This window comes from Liolophura sinensis, chromosome 9, assembly GCF_032854445.1.
Source record: "Liolophura sinensis isolate JHLJ2023 chromosome 9, CUHK_Ljap_v2, whole genome shotgun sequence".
Lineage (NCBI taxonomy): Eukaryota > Metazoa > Mollusca > Polyplacophora > Chitonida > Chitonidae > Liolophura > Liolophura sinensis.
In genome coordinates, this window is record NC_088303.1 from 19,476,446 (window position 1) to 19,502,911 (window position 26,466).

Sequence of the window (26,466 nt, forward strand, 5' to 3'; positions counted from 1 at the left end):
CAATATACATGCATGCAAATTATAGCATCTATAATTCAGACTTACAATATAGTTTATAATTTGCACCATGGTATGTTTAAAGTAGCCTTGAAAATGACAAAAAACTCCTGGAAAACTCCTTGAATTGCATTTTCATATCCCTGTACAAACCCAGCACTAAATATGAGAGGACAAAAAGTAATTTTTGATCATGATATTTTTTTGGGTTGTTTTTTTTAACTTTGAATGCCACAGGTTAAATTTTTTTACATCTGTGTTAACATAACATCTGTTCAGTTTTCCCAGATTTCAACTAATAGGTTCAAAAATAGGCATTCATCACCATTTCAAATTTTGACTTATTAAAGGAAAAACTAGCTTTGTGGAATCCGCCTGTGGTCATTTAGTGCGCATAGAAAATTACCTTCAGAAACCCTCATCACAGAAAGTTCTCAGAGTGTAATGACTTTGACTGAAATTGATTATTTTCTGATAGAATTACCCAAGTGCCTCTGGTGACAGTTGTGATGGCTACTCTTACAGCAGACAGCTTTTCTGTGACCAGATGAAATACAGATCTACTCAGAATAGCCAGGTTCTAAATGTGTGTCCACTAAAAATTTTTCTTTTCTTTAATTTTATGCATATGTTTGAAAAAATTCAAGGTTTGACCTTTGCCATGGAACATGCATTTAACAAAAACTTTCAGTTTTTGGTTCCAAGCAACATATAAACAGGCAATGAAAACAAAGTTTGAGCAGAAGTGCAACAATTTGGTTTGAACCTGTCGCAGCCATATCCTGTTTTAGGCCAACATCAATATTAAAATACACCAATCAGAAAAGTAGCATATATTGGTAGTGAAGACAACTTTTTTTTCTTTCTAATGGGAAAGATAGGAATACCAGAATTCCTCAGCCTTTTTGCATATGAAAGATCAATTTTCAATGCAATTTATGCACATGTTTAATTTGGTTTGAAGACAAAACTACATTGGTTAGATTGGATAATTTCAGGGCCTCACAAATAATGTAATTTTATCAGCCAATACGAAATAATGCTATCTGCAGCAAACAAACATGCAGAAAGGTTGCAGAATTACAGTAGTAGGAAATTAACACAGAGAAAAAATCTGTCAAAATCCTTATCACTTTAGAGAGAGGCATTTTTTTGCAGGGTCTGTCTGGTCATGCCTTGGCAGTTATCATTTGTTACACATATCCGTGTATATTTTCAATATATCAGTCAGTTAGTTATGTACTGCTGGAGGCTGTACTTTGCGGAGTTTAAATTAAAGTCTTGATCAGGCTTCAGTACCAAGATTTATTGCTCTCATTTGGGCAAATATGTCTGGTTTTGTCAGTGCTTACCTGGTGTGAGCTCAAGGTGATTCTTATTCTGTTGGGATTTCCTCGCGATTATTGATCCTAAATGGGAGACTGCTAGCAGGTGTCATGTCATCGTTGTAGACACAATCACAGTTTTATGTATCTTCATTCATGTGTACACGTATTTATCCTTATCGTCATGTATGTATCCGAAATGTGTCCATTTACAGTGTACATGCATGTATCCATATGAACATGCATGTATCCGTATGAACATGTATGTATCCGTATGAGCATGCATGTATCCACATGAGCATGCATGTATCTGTATGAACATACATGTATCTGTATGAACATGTATGTATCCGTATGAGCATGCATGTATCCACATGAGCATGCATGTATCCGTATGAACATGCATGTGTCCGTATTAACATGTATACAGTTTCTGTATGTACATGAATGTATATGTGTATGTATGTACATGCATGTGGTTTCTATTCAAAGAATGTTAAAAGCTTTTCGGTAAAAGTTGATCTGCGCAAATCCAGGTAAATTGGAAATTGAGGATAAAATTTGATTCGATATGATGAATTGCTTTGCCAAAAGTTTCACATATATGTAGCTTCTTTAAGGTTTAATTGTCATCATATGACTGAAAAATTGTTGAGTACGACGTTAAACCCCAAGCACTGACTCACTCTTTAAGGTTTAATGTGGTTGAATGAATGAATTTTGTGAGAAATTTTGTCAAAAACTGGCATGTAAAGTTAAATTTTGACCTTGGCATCTTCATAATTTGCCTTAGAGGTCATTTGAGCAGTTTCATTTATGCATGGAATGTTTTCTAACATATCTAGGCTGTGTTTAGATCCAGATTATGGCAGAGGTTCTACCCTCCAAGGATAACAGTGAGCCTGAAGGTGTCATTGTGTACATTTATAACACCTTGGGTTTGGGAGTGATCATTGGTTTCCCATGGCTATAATAATCATCAGCAGTATTTATTTTTAATCTCTGATCATTTTTCTTTTCTCTGTAATGTTTTTTTTTTTGTAGGGGATGAGGTGTGGTTCTGTTTCCTGGCAGGCCACTGAAATCTTGTCAGTTAATTAAACACTTGTAAGGATATGACTTTTTTATCATTATGACTTACTTTTTTTTTCTCTAGTATTGATATTGGTTTGATTTTTCACATTGGCTTCTGCTTTCTTTTCAACATTCCACTTCCTTTTTGTGATTGTCCATTAACACTCATGGATTGTGCCAACATCTCTCGATACCTTGTATACCATCACTGCCGGCAGGTATAACTTTACCCCCTACATTGGAACACATTATTTTTTTTTTTTTTGGCCATGCCTTTATAGCCTAAGTTATTTCAGATCATGCTGTAAACAGATAACTTGTAAATGGGAAAGCATCTACCTATGTTAAAATGTGTATGTATGTGATAACTTTTGTGTGAATTAAGGCGTAATCAGTATGTCGCACTGACCTCGTAAATTTGCATTATAATCATGATAGGTTACCTGTCAGACTTATTTTGTTGTTTAGAGTCATAAATCATACAGATATTTAAACAAAAATCTGTATCACCTGTAACGAAGAATAAAGAAAGATGTTCAGTTTTCTGTGCAAATACTGTCCGATTTTGATACAATTTTGGGTACAGATTCACTTTATGGAACGCCAGGCCTAATTCAAAAAAAAAAGAAAAAAAGAGAGGATGTTCCTTTAAAATTTGATGTATTAAATAGATTCTGTGATTCTGATTGGTCTGCTTCAAATAGTGTTTAATTTGGATGAAACTTTGCATTCAGATTTATTTTGTGAGTCCATATCAGATCTACTGTGAAAGCCAGCTAAATGATCATGGATAAGTTTGGCTTGTTTTTTTTTGTGTTTTTAAATTATTATTTATTTGTTAGAGTGTTGTGAGAACACTTTACAAACTGGTGAATTATTTCAGCTGAAAGAGGTCAAACAACAATTAGATCAGAAAAGAAAAAATATAAACTGTGTTCTATATATATATTTTTTTTTGGGAAATATAGTAACAATGAAAGTACATATGACATATTATAAGGATTAAAGTGGGTTGAGTAAATCACATGTATATCTGTGTCAAGATATCTTAATCTGTGAGTGTTAAAATACAAATACATGTATATGTCTATAAATACATTTTTATGCATGGATTAGTAAGCTGTGTGAAAAAGTTTGCATGTTTTCAGAAAGGATACTGTAACAACCTACCTTTATCTTTTTTTTCTCCTCCTCATTCAAAATTTGGATACCACCTTTTACCACTTGCTTGAAGTGTGTGCGATCACATTTCTAAAGGGGAATGTAGATGACCATTTCAGATGAAATGATACGCACATCACATAAAGTACAAAATATGCCACATCTAATTAAAGAAAAGCAACAGACTTACCTTATTTCAGCTCAGTGAAGTTTTCTGGTATATGTTTTTATACCGCATTAGAAAACAATACTCTCCAAAAGTATGATGCTGACGTACATCACTTTGACCTGATAAGAATGTCTTTACACTTTCATCTTTACACAGCTCAGGGTGGGGATTCTCCGTTTTACACCAGATTTTCTGTGAGAACTTGGTAGACAGAGCTCTTAAGTGTGTTATGAACAGACAGAAAACTGCTGCTTTTTAGCCCTTGAGACAAAATGTCATGGAAGATGGTTTCATCGACACTGTCCATCAACTCGCTGGAACAACTGTTAACTAATGATAGCTTACAGCCATGTCCAAGGTGCTTGGAACCTACTAATAGGCAGTAGCTATCTGTCACTGACTCCCCTATATGTCGGGCCTTCTGGCCAGTCAGTGTAGACGGACTGCTCTCTCTGTTCATAGCCAGATCGTTAAAGGGATATTGGCTGCGGGGGAAGGAGGTAGTGGCTTGGATTCGCCTGATGTAGCAACAGTTAAAACCTTCATCCTCAGTGGCACCCACTGAAGCTCAAATTGCACCCTCATCAAGGAAATGGCCAAATGTTGCGTGAAAATCAGAACAAAAATGTTATTAAGTCCAAGATGATCGTTACTGTTTTTAATGAGCAACGTTTTCTTCTTGAAGCGGACATTCAAGTAAACAGATCAAACGGGGTTCATTTATGTATTCAGTGCAAAATTAGCCCCAACCTAATTTGATAAGTTCCAGACTTCCTCACCCTGCAAAATCCATGAAAATTTGCTGTTTGTTCAGTGTATGACTGTTTGAAATAAGGTGAACAGTGTTATTCTTGTGCTGGGTTAAAATTTCGGACTAAAGGTACAGATACATTGTTTTTATGGTTTGAAGGTATTGTTAGGATGGAAGGATTCTGTTGTCTGAGGTGGGTAAGCCCTCAGTATATATTTCAGTTTCAGTCATTTGAGGACATCATGAACCATCCCATTTCTTGTGAAGCCACAAAACTGCATGAACTGATGTAGGGTATAGTATCTTTCAGACTTCAGACTATCTTTCAGGGCTGAAATAAGAATTGCACTTTGCGAACCCAGTGATTTGAGAACAATAAAATCCTAAGACAATCAGTAGTGTGCTTTTAAAACTGATTGGGTAAATCGACCTGTGTTTGCCCCACAGACAGTAACAAATCCAGACAGAACTGAGCGCAATCAGGTTCCCATTCCACAGGTTGTCATGCTAGCCTTTACATTGCCTCATCCAGCTTGTACATAGGAGCCCTAACTCCACTCAAATTTACATGGGCATGAGCAGTCAACTCCTCTTACAATTAAACAAGCGACATTCAACTCTAGACAATATTTAAGAGAAAACAAACATGCATTTTTTGTCAGTCTGCTCTTAATTAACATTGGAAGATTCAGTGTTTGGTACCAGCTCTGTTTCAGAGACAGAATTTAATCATAGTTCTCATTGACTTGTGTTCATTATAAGATGGCTTTTGTTTCTCGAAGGTTCACTTTGCAATAAAACCAAATGATCCACAATAACACGGCCACCATTATACTTATCTCATCAACCATGCCCTATGTTCATCAATACAATGACCTGTTCAATATATTCCTAATGCTCTGGAAAGAAATTAACTTGGTCGTTGAGAAGAGTGTTGATTAAACATGAATGTGTAAAGTGAAATTACAAATCCCAAGCCCTGGGATCAGGAAGCAATCTTAGACCGAAGTCAAAACTTCAGTTATAAAATTTGATAGATGTGTGTCCGGTTCATGTGTTATTTTAGCTGAAATTTGTTGTACAATAACTTGATCAGAATTTTGACCTAATAACATACGAAACAAGAAAGACATTTTTTAATTTTGACTGAAGTCTAAGATTGCGTCGTGATCCCAGGGCCAGGTGATCTAAAGTATAGGTTGTTGATTTATAATTTTATTTATTGTGTCATATTGTATAATAGCATTTGTACCATTTTGTCTGGATTGTTGGGAATTTACCATATTTCTCTTTCTCTATTTCTAGTTTGGAAGTTGATCACACCAGAATGTTGGATTGTGTTGAGAAAATCACACTTTTTTTAATGGGATAAACTAATTTGAAGTGTACGTACAGGTCTCACTTGAATGGTTTGATGTCACTCAGTGTGTGTGTGCGTGTGCGTGCGCGCGCGTGTGTGCGCGCAAGTGTGTGTGTGTGTGTGCGTATGTGTGTGTGCGTATGTGTGTGTGCGTATGTGTGTGTGTGCATATGTGTGTGTGTGTGCGTGCGTATGTGTGTGTGTGTGTGTGTGTGTGTGTGTGCGTGTGCGTGCGCGCGCGTGCATGTGTGTGCTTGTGTGTGTGTGTGTGTGCGTGTGCGTGTGCGTGTGTGTGTGTGAATGGCTATATTTTGTCTTCCCTTGGTATGTCCATTTAATAGAACAATATGAAAAATTCTCTCCCTGTTTTATTCTCCCTCCACAACCAGCTCTCTTGACAGTATTGTTACCAGAATATGCACTCAGACCTGAAATGATTCATGGTGGTTTAAAAAATTGGGTTATTTTATGATTCATTGTTTTACCAGGCCAGGATTTGTGTGCTCGGTGGCATGAGCTGGATGATGATATTCCATGTATTGGTTGTTAAGTTAGTATAAAGGTACCATTTCTGTGAGGACCTTAACATTGGGCTGTGAAATTGATCTGCAATTGACAGAATTGGCACACACATGACAGTCATATACACACACATGCACACAGAGAAAAGGAGTTGAACCATGTCTTTTGGCAGCTTTTTAGACTTCCTTCTCCAGAGTGGGAACAAATTGAAAGAGGGAGAAAATTGACCTAGAGTGTTAAGGAATGCTGCCAAAGACCTCTCCAGCTTGAACCAGCTACAGTTGATAGAATTGATCTGGGTTTATCTATTGATTATATCTACAGCCAAACCAACACCCGTGAAGTGGACACGAAGATAAGAATCAGAATCATTTTGTTTGATTCTACTGGTGGGCAGGGCTCCTGGCCAGTGTTTGTTAGTTGAGGACAGTGGATGCAGGGATGTTAACAGTCGAAAAGCTGTTCGTTTGTATTTTTTCATTGATAGATGCATTGATGGATTCATTGATTTCGTGCCAAGGAATTGTCTGGCGTTGACAGTCTGCAGTGTGATTGTCTTGTACCATGTACATTAGTGAATTGACTAGCTGCAATACTAGATTTGACGCCATTTGTCAAGAGAAACTCAAGGTTCCAAAAATTTAATTATCTTTAATGCCACTCTCTGATTTTATTATTGACGAATGTCATGAAAATATTTGTCTCTAAATTTGCCCAATCTCCATGGTTTAATACTGTACCAAGCATAACAGGGGATCTCCTATCCCAGCATTTTGGCCAAGACCAATTCCACATTGTGCCTGATTCTGAGAGGTCCAATGATCTTAAAAAGATTTTAAGCCTTGCTTGCAAGGTAGGATGAGATCCCACTTGTGAAAATGTTCTTTACTCCAACAAACAAAAGTAATATGTTTGCTACATTTATTTGTTTGTAAAAAGCACTTTTTGGGGGGCAAGTTTGAAGTCATTTACCATACTTTATAACCTGGCTGTTAGAATTTCACATAATGAAAACCCCAAGCCATCAGCTGCTGGGGAGAGTAATTCCTGATAACCAGCAAGCAGCCAAAATTTAAGAGTAATTTAACCCAAAGTTCCACAATCAGCCCAGCTATATGTGTACTACCATTTTCCAGGCGGAGTTCTGATAGGCTTGTGGCTAGCTTTACAAAAGAACATCTACAGTGCATAAATTATCATACTGTCTTTTTGACCCTTATTTTCCATAACTATAACTTCAAATCAGCGTCATGTTGAACATAATAAAAGGAGTTGATTGAAAATTATAATAACAAGTGGAAAATGAAAGAATTTAGAATAACATAAATTGGATGGTTCTGGGAGCTTTATATTTATGTTTATATATCTACTGGAAGAATTGAGCACACCCAGCCTGCTAAAATGCTGAGTCATGTTCTTCTGGAATATTTTCCTTTTCTAAAAGCTATTAATTTGCACTATCATATCTACGTTGTACTTGTCCTTATTTTGGAATTTATGGCCTTCTTTGTTATTTCCATGTGGCAACATTAACTCAGTCAAACAAAAATTTTGGTGGCTTCAGATTTGCAGATTTTACAATCAGGTTTAGTAGAATTGCCTGCGCTAGCCTCTTTCCATCACTGATGCCTTCATTAAATTTTATCATGCATCAGCATTGGAACCTGTCATTCTTGATTGTTGGGATCAACATTCTATATCTTCAGATCAATACTCGTTTTGTTTTTTTTGGTGTTGTTTTGAACATTTTATCAGAAATTATTCATTATTTATTAATGAAATCATCACCTCATGTATTTAAAAGTTAAATGTTGAAATCAAAAGATTAAATCCTGTGAAATTTTCTTTTAAGGGTAGAAAAAAAAACACAGGTTTATTTTTGACAGGAAGAAATTAATTGTAATCTGATGTAAATCTTGTCTGTTTTTGTCTAGCCTATTTTATTTAGTGGTGTTAAGACATGAATTTCCTCCTGGGGTGCGAAGCTATAGATTTAGATTTGCCTGACATGTTGTAGCCTGATCAGTGAAAGTTGTGTGATGCTGAACACACACACGAACACGAACACACACACAAACCCACATACACACTAAAATAAGGTGCTCTAATTGGGGAAGACATCAGTATTTTTTTTTTTTTATTTATTTCTTTAAAAAAGTTTTGTCAAAAGATAAGGCAGTTGTATTTGTAATTGGCTGTAATTTGGATCTTCAAAAGATCCTCACACAGGAAAGTAGTTCAATTAGTTTGATACAATTGAACAGTTAGAATAAAGTGTTAACTGATGGAATTGACAAAAGGCCATAGGTCACCAGTTACATATGCCAGTAATCATGCTGTCATTGCAGCTCTGGTTTCATTTTCTTAGCTGTATGTCTTTTATTATATTTAATGTTTATTGTGTAAATATTTATATCAAAAGAGAGGGCAGTTGTTCAGATCAGTATAAAGAACTCAGCATTTGGTCTTAAAGACGATCTTTAAAGGGTTTGGTTCAAGGCATTTTTTTCATTAATGAGAATTATTTCTTGATATTGCTGAAAGATACCTGTTTATATCTATCATCATTTTTTATATCTCATAAGAAAATTTTATAGTTAAGGAAGATTGCATTCTTGAAAATATGAATTTGACATGCAGAAATTAGTCACATGTTGTAGTTTCCAGAAACCAAAAAAAAAAAAATATTTGCGTGTTACCTTTCTTGGTAGCTTTTTAAAACTATCTATGGTAGTATATGAAGAAAACATATTTTGAATTTGATATTTGACTACCTTGACTAAGTTGCTATTTGTTTAAGATTCTGAGAGATATCTTGATTGTAGAAAGGTGTTTTGAGAGGTGTTTCGCAGGTATAGGAAATGTAAATCATAGCACCAGAGGTAAAATCTCATGTCATTTATTTGCCTCCAAAAATGCTCTTTTGTGGTCGAATTTTAGATCATTTAGGGTATATGAAGGAAAAGTCTTTATTCAACAGAAACCTAGATTAGTGTAAGCTTTATTTAGGTCCAGACATTTTGAATCAGCGTTTTCAGGATCTAAACTCCTTTATATAGTCATGTTAATACTACATGAAGTTTGTGTTGCATGTATTCTTGGCGGGTTTTTTTTTATTTACCCACCAGATAGAGTTATGCTTCAGGTATTATTTTGCATATTTCCGAGGGACATTGATGATGAATAATTTAAATGTTACATATTTCACCGAGTTTGCAAAAGAAATATTCATGTGTAATGAATTAAGATTGTTAGGTCATTGTGAGTGCGTGCTAGGGGTTTAATGTTGTACTTAACCATTTTTCAATCATATGCAATGAAGGAGTCCTTAGAGTGCGTGTAATGTGCTTCCTTGTCGCGGGATGGATTTCTACCGCTCTTTTATCTAGCGCTGCTTCACTGAAGCGACTTACCGAAGGCAAGTAAGCCGCCCAGCACGAGTCACTATACTGATATGGGTCCACTAATCATTGCACTATCCTCTTCATGCTGAATGTCAAAGGAGGAAGTTACAACTTTCTCTTTCAATGTCTTAGGTGTGACCCAACCCAGGGCTGACCCTGGATCTACTGCCTCATGAGGTTATTGTGAAGATATCTAAGTTTTGTTGGAGTGCAGCATTTGGGTGGTCATGAATTTGTTAATTACCATCATGATTTATACAACAACAACAACCAAAAAGACATTTCTTTTGTTCATTTTATATTTAGTAGCAAGGCAATTCCTGTATTATCATGTAGGTGTGAATAAAGTTTGACGGACTCAAATAGTTTTTCAGCTTTTATAGGAAGCCAACAGGTACAGCTGGTTTATGTGTAAATTAAGTGTAATCATGCTGAAATGTGCAGAGAAACGAATCCGTGCTGTCATAAATCACAAACGTGGAAAATGTTTGTGTGTTTGTTATCGCTAAGCAATGACAGGAGAACAGAACCACATCATGTGAACCAAAGCATGCATCCAATCCCTTTATGGGTTCTTAATTGAAGAGACCATGCAAACACTTGCCTTAGTTATTTGCTTTTTTTTTGTTTTTTTACCAAAAGAATCAAAGAATGGTCTGTAGACATGATAACCTTTCATTGTCTGTAGCAAAAAAACAGTGTTTGATTAGGAATAGCATAAATCACCATATCACTGTATATTCCCTGTCCCAGGAAAATATAGGAAGTATCAAAATACAGAACAAACAGCATTATGATGTTGGCTATGCATATATGCTAAGATACTACACAAACACTGCTTTTCAAACCCACTGGCAATAGGTGAATATGATGAATTGTGCATGATAGCTGAGGTAACCGATCCATCCAGAGACAGTTAGACATTTTTAAATTACATTTATGCAAATAGGTTCTGATTTTACATGTTATAACTTTAGGTGTGGGATTGGTGTAAGATTGAAATACCTTTTTTCCTCAACCACAGGAAGATTACACAGACCTAGTGTCTCTTCCCAATCCATTCTGGTGCTAATCCAGGATTTGAACTGCCTCTTTTTAAATTAAACAGAAGATAGATCCACAAGGAATTATTTCGTGATGTCAACTGCTTAATAAATAACAGAGACAGATTAATACTCCAGAGATGACTTTAGGTATCAATGAAATTACAATGAGCCGTTATTACTGACTATATGTGGCATTTGTACAGACATGTATTCACTTGTCAAAGTTGCCATTGATGGCAAATTACTGCTGTGTCTGTAGTTCACCGGAGCTGAATGGTTACAGTAGTCCATGAGAAGATGTAACCGAAACCAAAGATCGTGAGATTTATGGGTATCATCTTTTCCCATTGATTTAATATTCATAGTCCAGTAGTAAACATGCAAATGTCATGTACCAATAATTCACCAAGAAATCTATTTTTCACAATGTGTAATATTCACCATGAAGCAGAAATGTATAATTTCATTTTATTCTATACATTATTCTGCATATAGTGTCAATTAATCTGCAGATTTTTATCCTCAGTAAGATTTTATGATGCACACTTTAATATTAAAGGGACCTAATGGTTTGAGAGTCTGCTTGCAAGTCAGGAGACATATTGGATCAAACCTGTGTCTGGTCATACCAAAGACTTTAAAAATGGTGCGTGGCACTCAGCCTTGAGAGATTTGGCAGAGACCTGTTGACCTGGTGTCAGTGTAGTGTGACTGAGTGGGGTGTCTTTAGCATGCCACTTCAGTGATGACAGCACTTTGGCAACATGGACTCACCTGGCCACAAAAAGACACTGTGCACAATGATTCCTGAAAAACTGTTAAGTATGATATACGACTCAATGCATACATACATGTACATTTATTTACTACATGTTTGTTTAAATATAATTCTGATGATTAAAATGATGATTTTTGGCATAAGAAATATAACACACTAAAAATTCAGTTACCCAAAAGGTGAGTAGATTTCAGGTAAGACTATTAACTCATCGACCTTGTCGGACAATTTCAGATAAGACTGTTAACCCATTGGCCTTTTCAGACAATTTCAGGTAAGACTGTTAACCCATTGGCCTTTTCAGACAATTTCAGGCAAGACTGTTAACTTATCGGCCTTGTCAGACAGTTTCAGGCAAGACTGTTAACCCATCAGCCTTGTCAGACAATTTCAGGGAAGACTACAAATTAACCTTGTCAGACAATTTCAGGTAAGATTGTTTACCATTAGCCTTGTTAGACAATTTCAGGTAAGTCTGTTAACTCGTCGGCCTTGTCAGACAATTTCAAGTAACACTGTTAAGCGATCAGGGTTACCAGGTGTAACAATTTCCGATAAGTGGTATCAGATTTCTTTTATTCACCTGTCTTTCGAGGCAAACATACTTAGATCAGTCAGTATTATTATACTCCATTAGTCACCAAAAAATTACTATTTTCACAAAGAAAGAATAGCAAAGTTTGGATTGAATGATTTATTTTGTTTGTCTGATACTGTATATGATTATTGTTGGACAGCGTTGAGTGCAGCATTTTGTGCTCCACCAGTCAGGTTTACTGTCTGAAAATTGATCCGCTATAGACGGATGGTGTAGCACTTTACAATGGTTCTCCATGCACCCTTTAACCTGACTGGTGGTCATGAAAGTAAAATATTCATAGTTTATGCAATAAAACACCAATCAAATGAATAAATGATTATTATGCTTTCTGGAGAATGGACTGTACAAAGACTCATTAAAGACTTGCTGAAGGTGATATGTATAGGCATCTATTTAATAGCTCTGTGATTACTAGTATGTGAATTAACAATTAATGCAATGCTTATTCATAAAGAAAGCCCGATTTTTATATACCTCTTAAATTGTTAAGTTTTATGAATTGCTGAAATGTAGGACGCAACTAATAACTAAGGTCATAAAATCTTAAGGCTGATGGATCAGAGGGCAATATGGATTTTGATACTGGTGCAGTGCATATAGAAACAAAATGTGTAATTTTTGGAATATTCAAAATTGGACTTTCAGTACATCCAGCAAATCAGTCGGATGAATAATTATGGCTAAAATCAAGGACAGACAAACATTTTGTAAGACGGCCCGGATCCAGATCATGTGATCACCATAGCATAAGTGAAAACAAAATGAATGCCCCATGTTGAAGCATCTCGAACAGTGCACGTTTGCCACATGATCAGTGATCAGTTAAGCCCTAGTTAAGTACAAGAAACCATCACGTAAGCTCTGCAGAAATACTGAGACTAAGCTGAAAATTACACAAAGACAACAGCATTTTTTTAATCCGCAATGTCTGTTACTAAGGAAGTCACATGGTTTCTATCTTCCTGGGAGTTATACTGAATACCTATATGTATTCCTTCCTTTATTATCAGAGGTAAATTAATTTATTTGATTGGTGTTTTACGCAGGACTCAAGAATATTTCAATTATACGACGACAGCCAGCATTATAGTGGGAGGAAACCGGGCAGAGCCTGGGGGAAACCCACAGCCATCTGCAGGCTGCTGGCAGACCTCCCTTCTGGAGGTAAATTAAGGCTGTTCAATTACATACGTATTCACAGACATATATATATCGATCTGCAACAGAAACTGAAACAGTCATGAAGTTCAAATAAACTGTCGGGTTAATTAACTATTTATTTATTTGATTGGTGTTTTATGACGTACTCAAGAATATTTCACTTATGTGACGGAGGCCAGCATTATGGTGGGAGGAAACAGGGCAGAGCCAGGTGGAAACCCACAACCATCCGCAGGTTGCTGGCAGGCCTTCCCACGTAGGAAGCCAGCATGAGTTGGACTTGAACTCACAGTGACCTCATTGGTGAGAGACTCCTGGGTCATTACGCTGGGCTAGCGCGCTAACCAACTAAGCCACAGAGGCTGCGGTTAATTAGCTAAATCTTACGACTAATGATGTTATATTCATGGTTGAATAATCACAGTTAAAGATCAGACCTCAAGTTTTAGAAGGTAATTAAGGTTTAATCAGCAGGGTTGTGAAGGCCTGTAAGTAATTTATAGGTGACAGTGATCAAATTGGTTATGATGGTTGGGATATGCAGATGAGAGTGTAATTTCGGTTCATTAATATGCATAAATATATGCTTGGTTCTATCAGCTGGCCATGTTCACAGCTTTCCTTTCCTGTGATGTTACTACGCAGTCTTCATGGTACTGCACAAAAAATTTTTGTTTTAGTCCTGACTTACTCTGACTGCATATCAATTAACATGTTATCTGTGAATGTGAATTGGACCGCAAGGGCAGGTGAATGCAGAATCAGCTTGGGTCAGTGCCAGCATTTTAAATCTTCCTTGAAGTAGAATGAAATACACGTGAGAACTAACTTAAATAATACAGTTTATTTTAGGCTGTTCAATATGCTGTGATTGAATGCCATGAAGACCAGAAATCATTTCCACAGTTATTGATGTGTGGTGCTTTCATCAAAAAATTATTTCCACATGTAATGAGGTGTGTTGTCTTTGTCATCTCCACACAAATGACAAGACCTTTAGTGATATCGGGTGACATCCCGGGTGTTGTAATGGCAGCAAAACTGAATGAAATGATGAATTATAATCACCAGCTTTTGCTAAGTTACCTTTACATCTTAGTTTGATGAATAACTGTATTGACCTGGCTGGTTGTAATTGGATATAATTTCGGCACTTCAAGTAAGTTCATTCGAAGTATCCCAAGGCTTTTATGTATTTCTAGGTTAATGTATGTAATATCTCCCCGTGACATGACATTGCTTTGTTAGTTATGACACTGGTGTCACATATTTGTGACATCATGTCAGCACATGGGATAAAATAATGAAAAACTTGTGTCAAATTGTTAATGTTATATTTTTGGGCAAATATAAGGCTATGAAACACTATTATGATCATAATGTTTTGTTTTTGTTTTTTTTGGGTGGAGGGGAGAGGGATTGATGATATTCAAAAATTATGTTGGTTACTATATTTACGAATATGATTCATTTTGGATGTTGAATTCATTCAACGGTTAGGACTATCATCCTATAAATTTTATAACTTTCATAATGGCATCATTGTTATAGTATTAAAGATGTTGTAGCTTTAAAAAAAGCATAGTCTTCATTGCTTCCTTGCGTAGCAGAGATTTGAAGATTCGTTGGTTTTAAACTTCTTGAATAATCCATGTAAATGACCTGGACAAAAAGTGGACACTGATTAACTAAAGTTAAACAGGTGAAAGCTGTTGATGATATGTCACATCTGTTTATCCTGTCTTACATGGCTGACCTGTTGCTTTAGCCTGCTTGAAAATTTGTTATACATGTATATGTGGTTCTCTGGAACAGGGGGCTAGAGGAAATATGAATTTTGTTAGTTTAGGATTTGAGAGGAAGTGCTAAACAGCTATCAGTATTAGTTCATATGAGGCATATGACATATATTCTGTTCATCATGTGATCTAGTTGTGAGCAAGGGCTCGTGGGACTGATTACATACTGCAGGTGTGCGCTCACCGAGAAATCACCGAGAATGGAACCCTCTTGGACAGGATGAATTATGGGTAACGGGAATTACTAGTTAGTTACAGATTATTCATCTCAAGCAACATTGCCAGGACAAAAAAGGGCTTATAGCAGTACATATAGGCTGTACATTGCTGTTCAAGCTGTCTTGCCAAAGTAAAGAACTGTGCAGATATTACACCAGTATGGCAGTTATGTGCTACTCTGATTGCTGTAAGCCATTTTAGAGAGAAGTAAAGTTCATAAAATATTGCTTTTGGTGCTTTCTAAGATCAGTAAATGTCTTACGGTTGGGCAAAAATCAGTAACTTGGTCGTCAACAAATAAAGCACTAACCTTAGGTTGTTCTTACTCATGTGATGGCTGTATAGCTGTGGTCTGAGTTTTGATCCATTATCAGGGAACATGACCTTGAAGGTACTTAACAGAAAATACACACTAATTGGCTGGCAGTGGTTATAGTTCATTCATGGTTAAATCTGCTGTATTGGTCACATCTATGTGCACACTGAGTAAGGGTTACACTTGTCACAATATATCTTACTTTTTTGTTCTTCTGAGTGTCCAAGCAGTAAGAATGCTGCTTTCCTATAAACATATTTGATCAAATGTAGTTTTCATTTACTTTTTTGGTAAGTTAAAGGGAAAGAAAAGATATTAAAACCCTTAAAAAATATCTTCACATGTTTTGCAAAGTTTTTTTTTCACTGAATTAAATGTAGTCATATGTTTAGCTTGTAAGATAAGCTTAATGAGGCGTATGGATTATGTATTGTGTAAATGATATCACAGTGACGCTTTCTGGCTCTACATCAGATATTTAATGTCAGATTGGATTTTTCAATCATCAGAAAAATTCACAAGAATTTAATTCATTGCCGTGTTCCTTAAAACCCACTTTAAAATTCGACACATTTAAACATTCAAAATAATCTTATCAGTAAATTTGATTATTTCAGATTTTGATCGTTTCTTTTTTTTTTTTTCCATCCTTTAAGGATTCTTCAGGTAATGCCTGCGTAATTGTTCTGAAATAATCAAAATACTTTATGACTTTTGCTTCCTAAGCCTGCTCTGTATTCCATTTTCTTCAGCTGTTTAATCTTATCAAATAAATTACATTGCTGTTTATTCCATTGTGAATATCATTAACACTCAAAGTGAAGTGGAGTTTAATTTACAGTATAGTATCCTGTCGCCGTATTTAAATAAAGTTAGGGTCAGCAAGAGGTCAGTGCTGAATGTTAAATTTGTGAAAACATTCAGGCAGTGACCTTGATGAATAATATAGATTGGCTCATCAAGAATTGTTCCAGTACCATGTGTTACTAAAAGGAGATTTAAACATCTGCCTGTTTCTCTGTGTGTGCATCTACATATGTATCATTGAGTCTATCTACCTTTATTAAACATGTGTCCAGCAAGCTAGGAACTTACTCAAATAGTTGAGTGGGTGTTTGCCAGATAATTACGTTCATATGGCCACTTAGATATCAACAAACAAATGCCACAAACAGTTCAGTTTGAAGATTTATGTCTAGCAATATGATTGTCTAATATCAGCTGTTATGGTCTCCTTTGGCAAAGCCTGTTCTTTCTTCATCTTCTTTTCTTTGAACTAGTTTCTGATTTATGAGAGAAAGGACTTGTTCTCCATCAACCTAAAGATCATGGCCTGTTAATTAATGTCAGCATGCTACTGCACCATTTGTAACCAAACACTCTCCAAACATACCAATCAAGGACACCTACTTGACCAATCATAGACCAAATGGTTGCAAATAGGTTAGTGGAACCCTTCGTGTGTCAGTTGCATATATGTTTTTTCTCAGCTTATGTGAACCCCACAAATTGTTTTCGGGATAATGGAATGCAGCGTGACATAATCAAGAATGGTGGGGCAAATGGTAAACTCATCTAGAAATGTCCACTGAAACAGCTTTATGTTTGTTTGTGTTGTACATAGGTCACCTGCGTGATTCCTCATATGACCATTCTTTTTTTACAATCTGAAATGATAATGTGATGATGATTAGAAACATTGTTTCAAACATGTCTTTTCAGTTTCCGAACTTACAGCCTGGGCACTGATTGTGTGCAACAACAACAAAAAAGAATCAATGTTATCTCATTACAGATGTGTCCAAATGCTAAATTTCATTACCAAAAACTAAGCGATGGGACAAGGTTTTAACTTTTGACTTTAGAAAGTCAGAAATATCTGAAACTATATAATGTTGACAGACACGATTGTCTTGCTAACAGTGCTGTGATGGAGACATCAACCAAATCAGATTATAATATGCTCAGAATGAACACATGTAATCGGTTTGTGGTAATTTTAGGGAGCTGATCTTTGTGAGCTGAGAAGACACACATTTGGAAACACCATCGACAGATTTACCATCAAGAAGCTGTTGGAAAGAGTCTTCCATAAGTGTCGGTGTAAGGAGATTCAAGAGCGTGCCAACCAGTTTGCTGAGGTAAGGTTCGCTAGTGTCATGTATAGTCTCCATTTCTGACAGTTTTTTGTATGATGAAAAACGCACACATCAGATGTTTTACTTCAGTTTCATGTAGTGTGTTAGTCTTTTGTTTTTCCTCTTGTATTGCCTTAATTAAATCTGTTGTTTCTTATCAAAAGTATAACACTGAGTTCAGTATATATTTAGTTATAAACTTCTGCTTAGACTGATTATGGGGTTACAGTCTCTAACATTTTTACTTAGAAGTAATTTGCTATATTTACCAACAGAACAGCTCAGCCTAAAATCAAAAGCAGGCAGGAGATTAGGGCGATCATAAAGGTCTTGTAGAGAGTTAGTAGACGACTTGTAGACAGTGAGTCCCCCGCAGAGTCACTTGCAGAGTCACCTGCAGAGTCATTGATCCGTCCACTGTGACTGATCACACACACGTGGCTGAGCATTGGTAGGCCTACATGCTGACCTTGGAAAGTTGACGAAGGAAAATATAGTTCTTTGTTAGAATAATTTGAGTGATTTTTGAAAGACTAACACAGTACATGAAACTGAAGTAAAACATCTGATGTGTGTGTTTTTGATCGCAAGGTGGCAATTTTTTTTTTTACATAGCGTTTTACGAGTGAGTGCATGCTAGATTTGCAATGGATCACTACAACTGCTAAAAACTATAGCTCATTCTTCATCTCCTGTAACAAGATGAACAAGTATCTTTCGTTTCTTTCATAGAACGTTTTTCTTTTTTGTGGGAGTCATTTGCCAGTGCCACTTCAGTGATTTGGAAAACCAAATTGACACTTTGAGGCTGACACACCTTGCAACAACAACAAGGCAGTATTATTTTCAGCTTTTCGATAGCTGGAACACGGGGACTGCACCTTCTCTTGCAAATTAGGTTAGGCCTATGTCCGTAGAGGAAACTGTATTGACACTTTCCAACGATAATCCTGCAGACTTCAGCAGGTCTCCGACACAGCCCAGTAGAGAGTTTATCACGTGTCAGTGGAGTGTTTTTCAGTACGTCGGAGCATGATACGAATGGCAAAGAATTGACTTTTAGCCTGACCAGTACTGTAAAAGCTACAAACAGTTCTTTGCAGTAATTTTAATCCTCTCATTATAGTTTGCAGTAATTGGAATCCTTTCCCAGATTTAATCCAAGACTGTTAAATCCATGGAATTCCATAAGATTCCAATCTTTCATTTCCTTGTCATGTAAAGTTGAAGGCCGGAAGCTCATTGCTATCTTTTGTACTAATTATAAGCGTCTAGATTTCATTCCTTTGTCATTGTATTTACCTGAACACTGAAAATTGATATCAGCTCTGTGCAGTAATACTAAACCTGCATTATTTGGTGTCTTCGCTCTATTTGTCTAAAAGCTGGAAGCTGATGTAATTCTTCGCAGTAATTTGAGGTCTGAATTGTTCAACCAGCCCCACTCAACAGTGATTCATTGCTTGCTCCTGGGAAAACAACCATTCCACCGGTTTAGTCAGTAGCATAGAGCTGTAGGTCCCCAAGTCAATGATAGGCTATTACCCCATATTCCTGCCGTGTCGATGGCCAATTAGACACAAGGTCAGGAAATCAGTGGAGACGGTCATTTCACTGTCACTCCCGCGCATTAAGATACTGTGACATGTCCACCAGTCAGTACCCATGCTGACTGCTGAGTTGACAAGATTAGGAACATGGAAATGACTGTGAATGGTTCACTTGAAACCTGTTCATGAAGTGTGGAAGGAAGTGCATATGTGGCATTTTTACTCCAGTTGATAACTGACTAAAGGAAATCTTAAACCCTCTTGGACAGGCTCTTGGTTGGTCGCACATTACTGAAGCAGGGCCATGATGGTCTCAGTCCACAGCCGATTAGCTTTGGGCTAATGAGGTTACTTATTCTTATGCAGCCCCCTGAACTCGAAGTCAGAAGAGTTGTCAGATACCTGTAAAAGGGCGATGTTGTGTGTGTGTACACAAATTGCGTCTATCAATAAATCTAACAATTATATTATAGAACTGCTTTGTTGGTCTTATGGTTAGGGCAGCGTCGTACAAAAGACTTTGAAAATGGTGCTTGTTGCTGCCTCACTTGGCGCTCAGCACTGAGAGGTTACAGCAATGTAACAGGATTGTTCGGTTGAAGTTCAGGCTGAATTTGTTTGCTAAGGCTCTGTTCTCCAGTATTAAATATACAAATATATGTATATAAATAAATGGAATCTGTAGGCACGGTCATATTTGAGAAGAGGTTGGAAAAAAATTCATTAATGTCCCCCCCAGAAAAATGAAATCGGCGTGTGTGTATGTGGGGGGGGGGGGGGGAGGAGAGGTTGGGGGATCAAGACGCTAACAGCCCATCACCTCTGCTTTGCCAGTCCAGTATCTTCAGAACAAGTCAAGAGTTGCTCTCCAACTTTGGCCATGGCTTAGACCTTGTTATCGCTGAAGGAATGGGTTAGTTTCCTTGTGGTTGAGCTGAATGATCCAAAAGTCTGAGAAATGATCTGTGAATGCAATATCTTGAAAACAAATAATTGTGCCTCCTTCCGTCTAGAGCAGTGCCTTAGCTTGTCAATGCTGAGAGGATGGTTTGGGGTTGCTTTGGGATCCAAAATGTCTGCTGTCAGGCGTTTTACTCATCGCTTTGCTCTGAATAACTTATCTGTGCTGAGAATCAGTTATTTTGGAAACGAGTAAAGAGCTCAACTTGAAAATGGACAGGACCTTATTGGTAATGAGAAGGTTGGTGTGATTGCTTTTCCTTTAGTCCCTTTAATTGAAGACGGCTTGCATTGGGTTCCTCAACTCCAGACATAAATGCTACCAACCACCAAGTCATAGTTCATACAAGTAAAGTAAACTTCAGGCAGTATTTTGTAGATGGTAACCATGACAGCCTGGTGAACTTATGGATGTATCTTTTAAGCTCACTTGTTGATTTAATTGTCAGATGTTTTTTACAGAGTTTTGAGGGGCCTCCGTGGCTCAGTCGGTTAGCGCGCTAGCGCAGCGTAATGACCCAGAAGCCTCTCACCAATGCGGTCGCTGTGAGTTCAAGACCAGCTCATGCTGCCTTCCTCTCCGGCCGTACGTGGGAAGGTCTGGCAAAAACCTGCGGATGGTCGTGGGTTTCCACCCACCATAATGCTGGCCGCTGTCGTATAAGTGAAATAATCTTGAGTACGGCGTAAAACACCAATCAAAAAAAAAAAAAAAAAAAAACAGAGTTTTGTGGGACAAGTTTTACTTGGTGCAGTATCCACTAATGTCATTGCATGACCACATTGTATAATATCCATTTATAATTTAAAGCAACAGAGTGATTTATTTGTCTGACTTACAATATTAAATTCTCTAGAAGGGACCACAGTTTACATAATCAGCATCCAAGAAGCAGTTAATATTTGGTGCTTAAATATGTGCTTAGTAGAATCTTTATTGTCTGACAGAAAAAAATCATAATCACGCAACGGAACGTGAGTATACATACTCATGCCTACTTATTTATAGGCTTTTTAAGAGTTACAGTGAATGGGATTCATCACTGGATCCCCTCCAGTTTTAATGTCTGTTTATAATTTAACACACCACACGGCAAGCATGAACCATAGTGAGTGGAAAAGAACAGGCAAGGTAGATTTGTACCATTTACCGATACCTTTTGATCTAATGAGTTTATCATTGTTTTCTCAAAGACTGTATTTCTCTGTTAGTTTTAACTAGGTTATTACCAGAATCTGAGATTTAATACTTTAAAATGAAACCTAAGATGTCTTTAAATAAGCCGTTTTAATCTGCACTGCCTCAGTGTTCATGATTGTAAATCTGTGTATGAATGAGGTGCACCATGACTCGGAGAGCTAAATTGTAAGCACCTCTTTTTTGCAACACAATTACTTGCACACTCTTATGTTAAAAGCTTCAATCATTCAGCAACCACTCGCCCAAAGTTTAATAGTGATAACACTTTCTGTCGATTTCAGGAAGGCTTAAAATCTTATTCGAATGTAATAACTCTACTGTTATTTTATTTGTCCACTACATAAAAATTGGATGTATTCTATTTTGTTAGAGATCTGGAATAATATAGCGTATTTATACTCTTGAGATTTAGTTTAATGAAAAATATATATTCTTATACAACAATATTTTTATTGATATTTGTTTTTTTACATATGTCTAATATACAACCTTGGTATCAAATTCACTTAAGCTGCAGTGGTTTAACATGAATATTTCATGATGAGAAGAAAATTCCCATATAAGTGACATGTTAACTCATGCCATAATTGACAGCAATCTCATGAAACATTTTTATTCATTATTTAACACTGCGGGTAAAGGACTTGTGCAGCTTCGGCTTACTCTGACGTAAATCTCTCGCACAGTTGCACAAGTGGTTTGTTAAGTTATTAAGTTGTCATTGGGAGTTGTGAAAAGTAAATTATTAACAAAAGTTGGCTTTCTCGATGGATTTTATTTTTCGAATGAAAGCATGATAAATCTTATGCTGAAAGGATTGAAATGCTCATCATTTTAAAGAATATCATGGTCAACTCTTGTCTGAGTAATCAACAACTAAATTTAATCTAGTTTGTAAATAAGTAACAGCTTTGTATGGGATACTACATCTCAGCACTATTTCTGTTCTTCTTCATCTTTATCAACTTTATTTCCAGAACCATCTGCAAAAGATTCACAAACAAAGCACATAAATGTTGTTACATGTTGATGTAAATTCTCTCTTTTCAAAATTCTCTCTTTTCAAAAATATATTGAATGATTAGTGATATACTGAGATTTAAACGCTACTTCCTACACTCGTGTGTGACATCATTAAGGGGAGATAGGTGTCTGCTACCAGTGTGCTATATGTTCAGTAACCTGGGAAATATTGCTTCTGTACTCTTGGACGATATTGTCAGTTTTACTACCTCTGCTTAAAGTAAGCAATTTAATTTGTTGAGTTGGCTGTACGTGGGAAGGTCTGTCAGCAACCTGCGGATGGTTGTGGGTACCCATAATGCTGGCTGCCGTCGTATAAGTGAAATATTCTTGAGTACGGCGTAGAACACCAATCAAATAAACATAATAAATAAATTTGTTGAGGTAATCAAATAAAATAGGTTTGTGTATCATGTGAAAGCTAAATGAGTAGGCTCATTATAAAAACATCCAGGTGCTGGTAGGCCGGTAAGATTCTGAGAAAACTAATGCTCACTCAGAAGAAAAAAAAAACCCTTCCATTGGTCTTAAATCAATAAAACAGTCCCTAAAATAGTTATCCCACAGCATCTTGTGTTAATATATTAATGTTTATGTGGTCTGGCCCCCTCATCTTTACAGTCAATCTTGTTCCAGTACAGTATGGCACATGACAGTCCATATATCATTTTCATGAAAAGACTTGAATTGATATGGCTGTATATTTGTGTACTGTAAATCTTCAACCTCCAAAGCACTTTGTTCAGTGAAATTTATTCTTACAATTATTGTGAAAATAACACTAGAATGATTTCTTTGTGTCAGAAGAAGCAAGCATATGCTGGACTGGAACTCACCAGTGGCAAATGTGTCCCCCAAATTGATTATCATAGAATTACTTAATGAAAGCTTTGAGATTAAGCATACCAATTTGGCATACATATTTCTCCCAGTATTACCACTTCTATCACGGTAGGTAGATTTGTCCCCCAGATAGAGTCGTCATGAAGGAGAGGTGTATATACTGTGAGATAACTTTATATCTGTTTACTTACACAGGCCTGCGAGTTTCCCGATGATGACATCGACTACAGCCGAGTCTCTGAAGAGCTGACGCCAAGCACAACAGCTGGGGTAAAAAAACACCCTTCATTTGAGAGAAGAAAAACGATGTGCCAGTTGGAAATTGTTGCTAATCTAGAGCCAATCTTGGGGATGGTCACATATTACAAGGATTGGTCCTCTACTTAGCTCTCAGTGTGGTTTCCTCTGAAATCAATGTGCCTGAATTAAAGCTTTGAACTTTCTTAACGGCCAACTGGTTTTTCTGAAGTTTGCTGAGAGTCTAAATCCGTTCTAATCTGTTTTTACTTAGTGACCTGGCATTTTAGCGCATTGATAAAATTGATGTTGATAGAATTGACAAAATAGAATTTCTGCACCAAATTTATTTAATGTCAGGTCTAAATTTGAACATTTTCATATCGCAATTTTTTTCAAAAACTGAAAGGAATAATTTTGTCGTTGAAAGTGGCCTTGTACACATGGACTTCATTGAAATGTGTGTATATGGTGTATTTTGTCTTTTACGTGAAAATAATTACTTAGTTATATTTGGAGTGTTAATATAATATGAATTATAAAAATCAAATTTTTTTATGTGAACAGTGGCCACACTCTCTGCATGCCAGTTCTATTGGGTTCTAGTCACTGACAACTATAATCCTTGACTAGTGGGGTTGTTGATTTTGAATCTCACCCTCAGTGTTTAGGCTAAGGCTTTTCTGCAGGTGACATGGGGGTGACATATGTCTTTGGGCTCTGTGTTGTCTCCTTTATCCATCTGCTTCATCACCTTGATATAGAACTCACCAATCAATTGGATAAATGAATCAATTTAATAAAATAGTCTTTCACTGTAAATTATGATGCTTCAGATTTCATGTCTGGCTTCTCATTATATATGCCATGTAATATTACAGAGATAACCTTTGAACAATGTTTTACAGAAACCATTACTTTACTGTCTTTTCAAGAAGGTCTGTGTTTTTAATTAGCAGTTGTGTGTGGATAGAGCTTCTTGGGGCAGCTCAGCTCATTAGTCTTCATTAGCGTTTCACTTGTTTGGTCCCTGGAATCAGTCAGATTTTTTCTTCAGGTATATCACAGCTTTCATGGCCAATACACCTGACCATCGTTTCTTCTCTGACAGAATGCAGCGCTTGACAACAATGTGAAAAATCCTGAAAAATGTTATCCCAGTGATAATGATGGACGTGTGCAGGATAAGGCGCCATCCGTGCGCGCTTGTCCTGGTCATGAGAGAGCTATACCTATAGAGCCAACCGTCATGGCGCTCGATGTCAAGGAAGAAGGTAGGTTATATAGAAGTGATTTAAGTGGACAACAATTTCAATTCGTAAAGTAGAACTTCAAATCAAATTTGATAGCATAATTGATAACATTTGAAGACTAAACTGGACAAGAAATTCAACTAGTAAAGTAAAACTTCAAAGGAAATTTGATGACATAAATCGTAAGACTTTGAAGACTAAATTGTAAGCATATATTATTTACGGAAATCCTAAAATAACTTCAGCGTACACAGCAGTCTTCTAATATGTGTCTCAGGCACACTCACACCAGCAAATTCATCTGTCTGTCTGTCTGTCTGGTATTTGGTGTCAAAATCATAATGTATCGTGGGTAAAGCTGTTTGGATTGGTGTCAGATTTGGATTGTGGATCCCCTGGCATGAAAACTTTCCTTGGATCGTTTCTTGCCTCCCTGTGCCCAACTATTGGCCTGTTCAGTATTTTGTAACTTGTCAGGTCTTCTTCAGTGGAAAGGTTTGCCAGAAACCTGCAGATGGTCGTCAGTGGCCATGGGTTTCCCCTGTTTCCTCCCACTATAATACTGGCCTTTGTCGTATAAATGAAATTTATTTTGTTGTTTGTTCACTTTGTTTTTTTGGTTGGGTGCTGATTGCAAGTAAGGTATAATTTCATAGGTCAACAAAAGTGTATGTAAAAATAGTTACACAACATTGATTTATGAACTTTTGTGAAACTAAGTATTGGCAAAGGGACACACGTTTCATGATCTGGTTTTTGGACCTTTATGTGCTGTATCTGAGTACAAAAGGCTGTTTCATCAAACTTCAAGGAGATAATCTTTGATTGCCATCAGTCTTCGCATGCAGCTTTGTATATTTTCTTAATTCTTCCATGATTTGTGATTGGCCTTGCGATTATTTACAGTTAAGTTTTGGTGACAACTGGTATACTAATGTCTGTTTTGATGCCTGGATTGAACACAAATTCCTTATGAGTGATGGGAGTGTCACCATTATTGTGAAATGTGAGGCTACTTCCTGCTAGAAGAGAATATTTGTTAAGGACTTTAGGCAATAATACATCTTTTTTTTTCAAGACATCTTCAAGACTTTTTGTACTGCTGATAATTATTTTACATTGTTCTGTGGTACATTTATCCTTGTCATGTTAAGGTTTAATCTAAAGTGGGATTTTTTTCTTCAAATTTTGAGCCAAAAGTGACATTTTTTAGGTGGTGTCAGGTATATTTCACACAGCTTCATAACATACTGCTCACAAGTCTGGAACAAGAAATTTCTCTGATTAAAGCTCACATCTCAGCAAAAAAAAGTCTCCAGTTTCATGTAATCCGGCAAATTCTGCCAGAGTCAAGAGAAATATTGATATCTGTCTATACCCAGATAGTAATATGCTGTGGGAGGATAGGTGCCAAATTGTGTTTTTTCTTCTAATTTAGTTTCACAGATTTTATATTATGATTTGTTGCTGAATATTTAATTAAAAGATGACCTGCTTGCAGAAAGTTAAAATTTATCCTTGCATGTCTGTTACCGTATGGTACCACTTTGTCTAAGTTTTTGGATCAGACGGTCATTG

General features: G+C 36.6%; 1 protein-coding gene across 1 annotated transcript in view; it reads left to right on the forward strand.

Moving 5' to 3' along the window:
- The window catches only part of LOC135474864 (ATP-dependent DNA helicase Q4-like), a 164,736-nt gene that overhangs the window by 116,017 nt on the left and 22,253 nt on the right, over positions 1 to 26,466 (forward strand). The window contains exons 17-19 of the mRNA XM_064754498.1: positions 17,687 to 17,824; positions 23,594 to 23,668; positions 24,747 to 24,909. Coding sequence (XP_064610568.1) covers positions 17,687 to 17,824; positions 23,594 to 23,668; positions 24,747 to 24,909 — 376 coding nt within the window. The remainder of the gene's footprint in view (positions 1 to 17,686; positions 17,825 to 23,593; positions 23,669 to 24,746; positions 24,910 to 26,466) is intronic.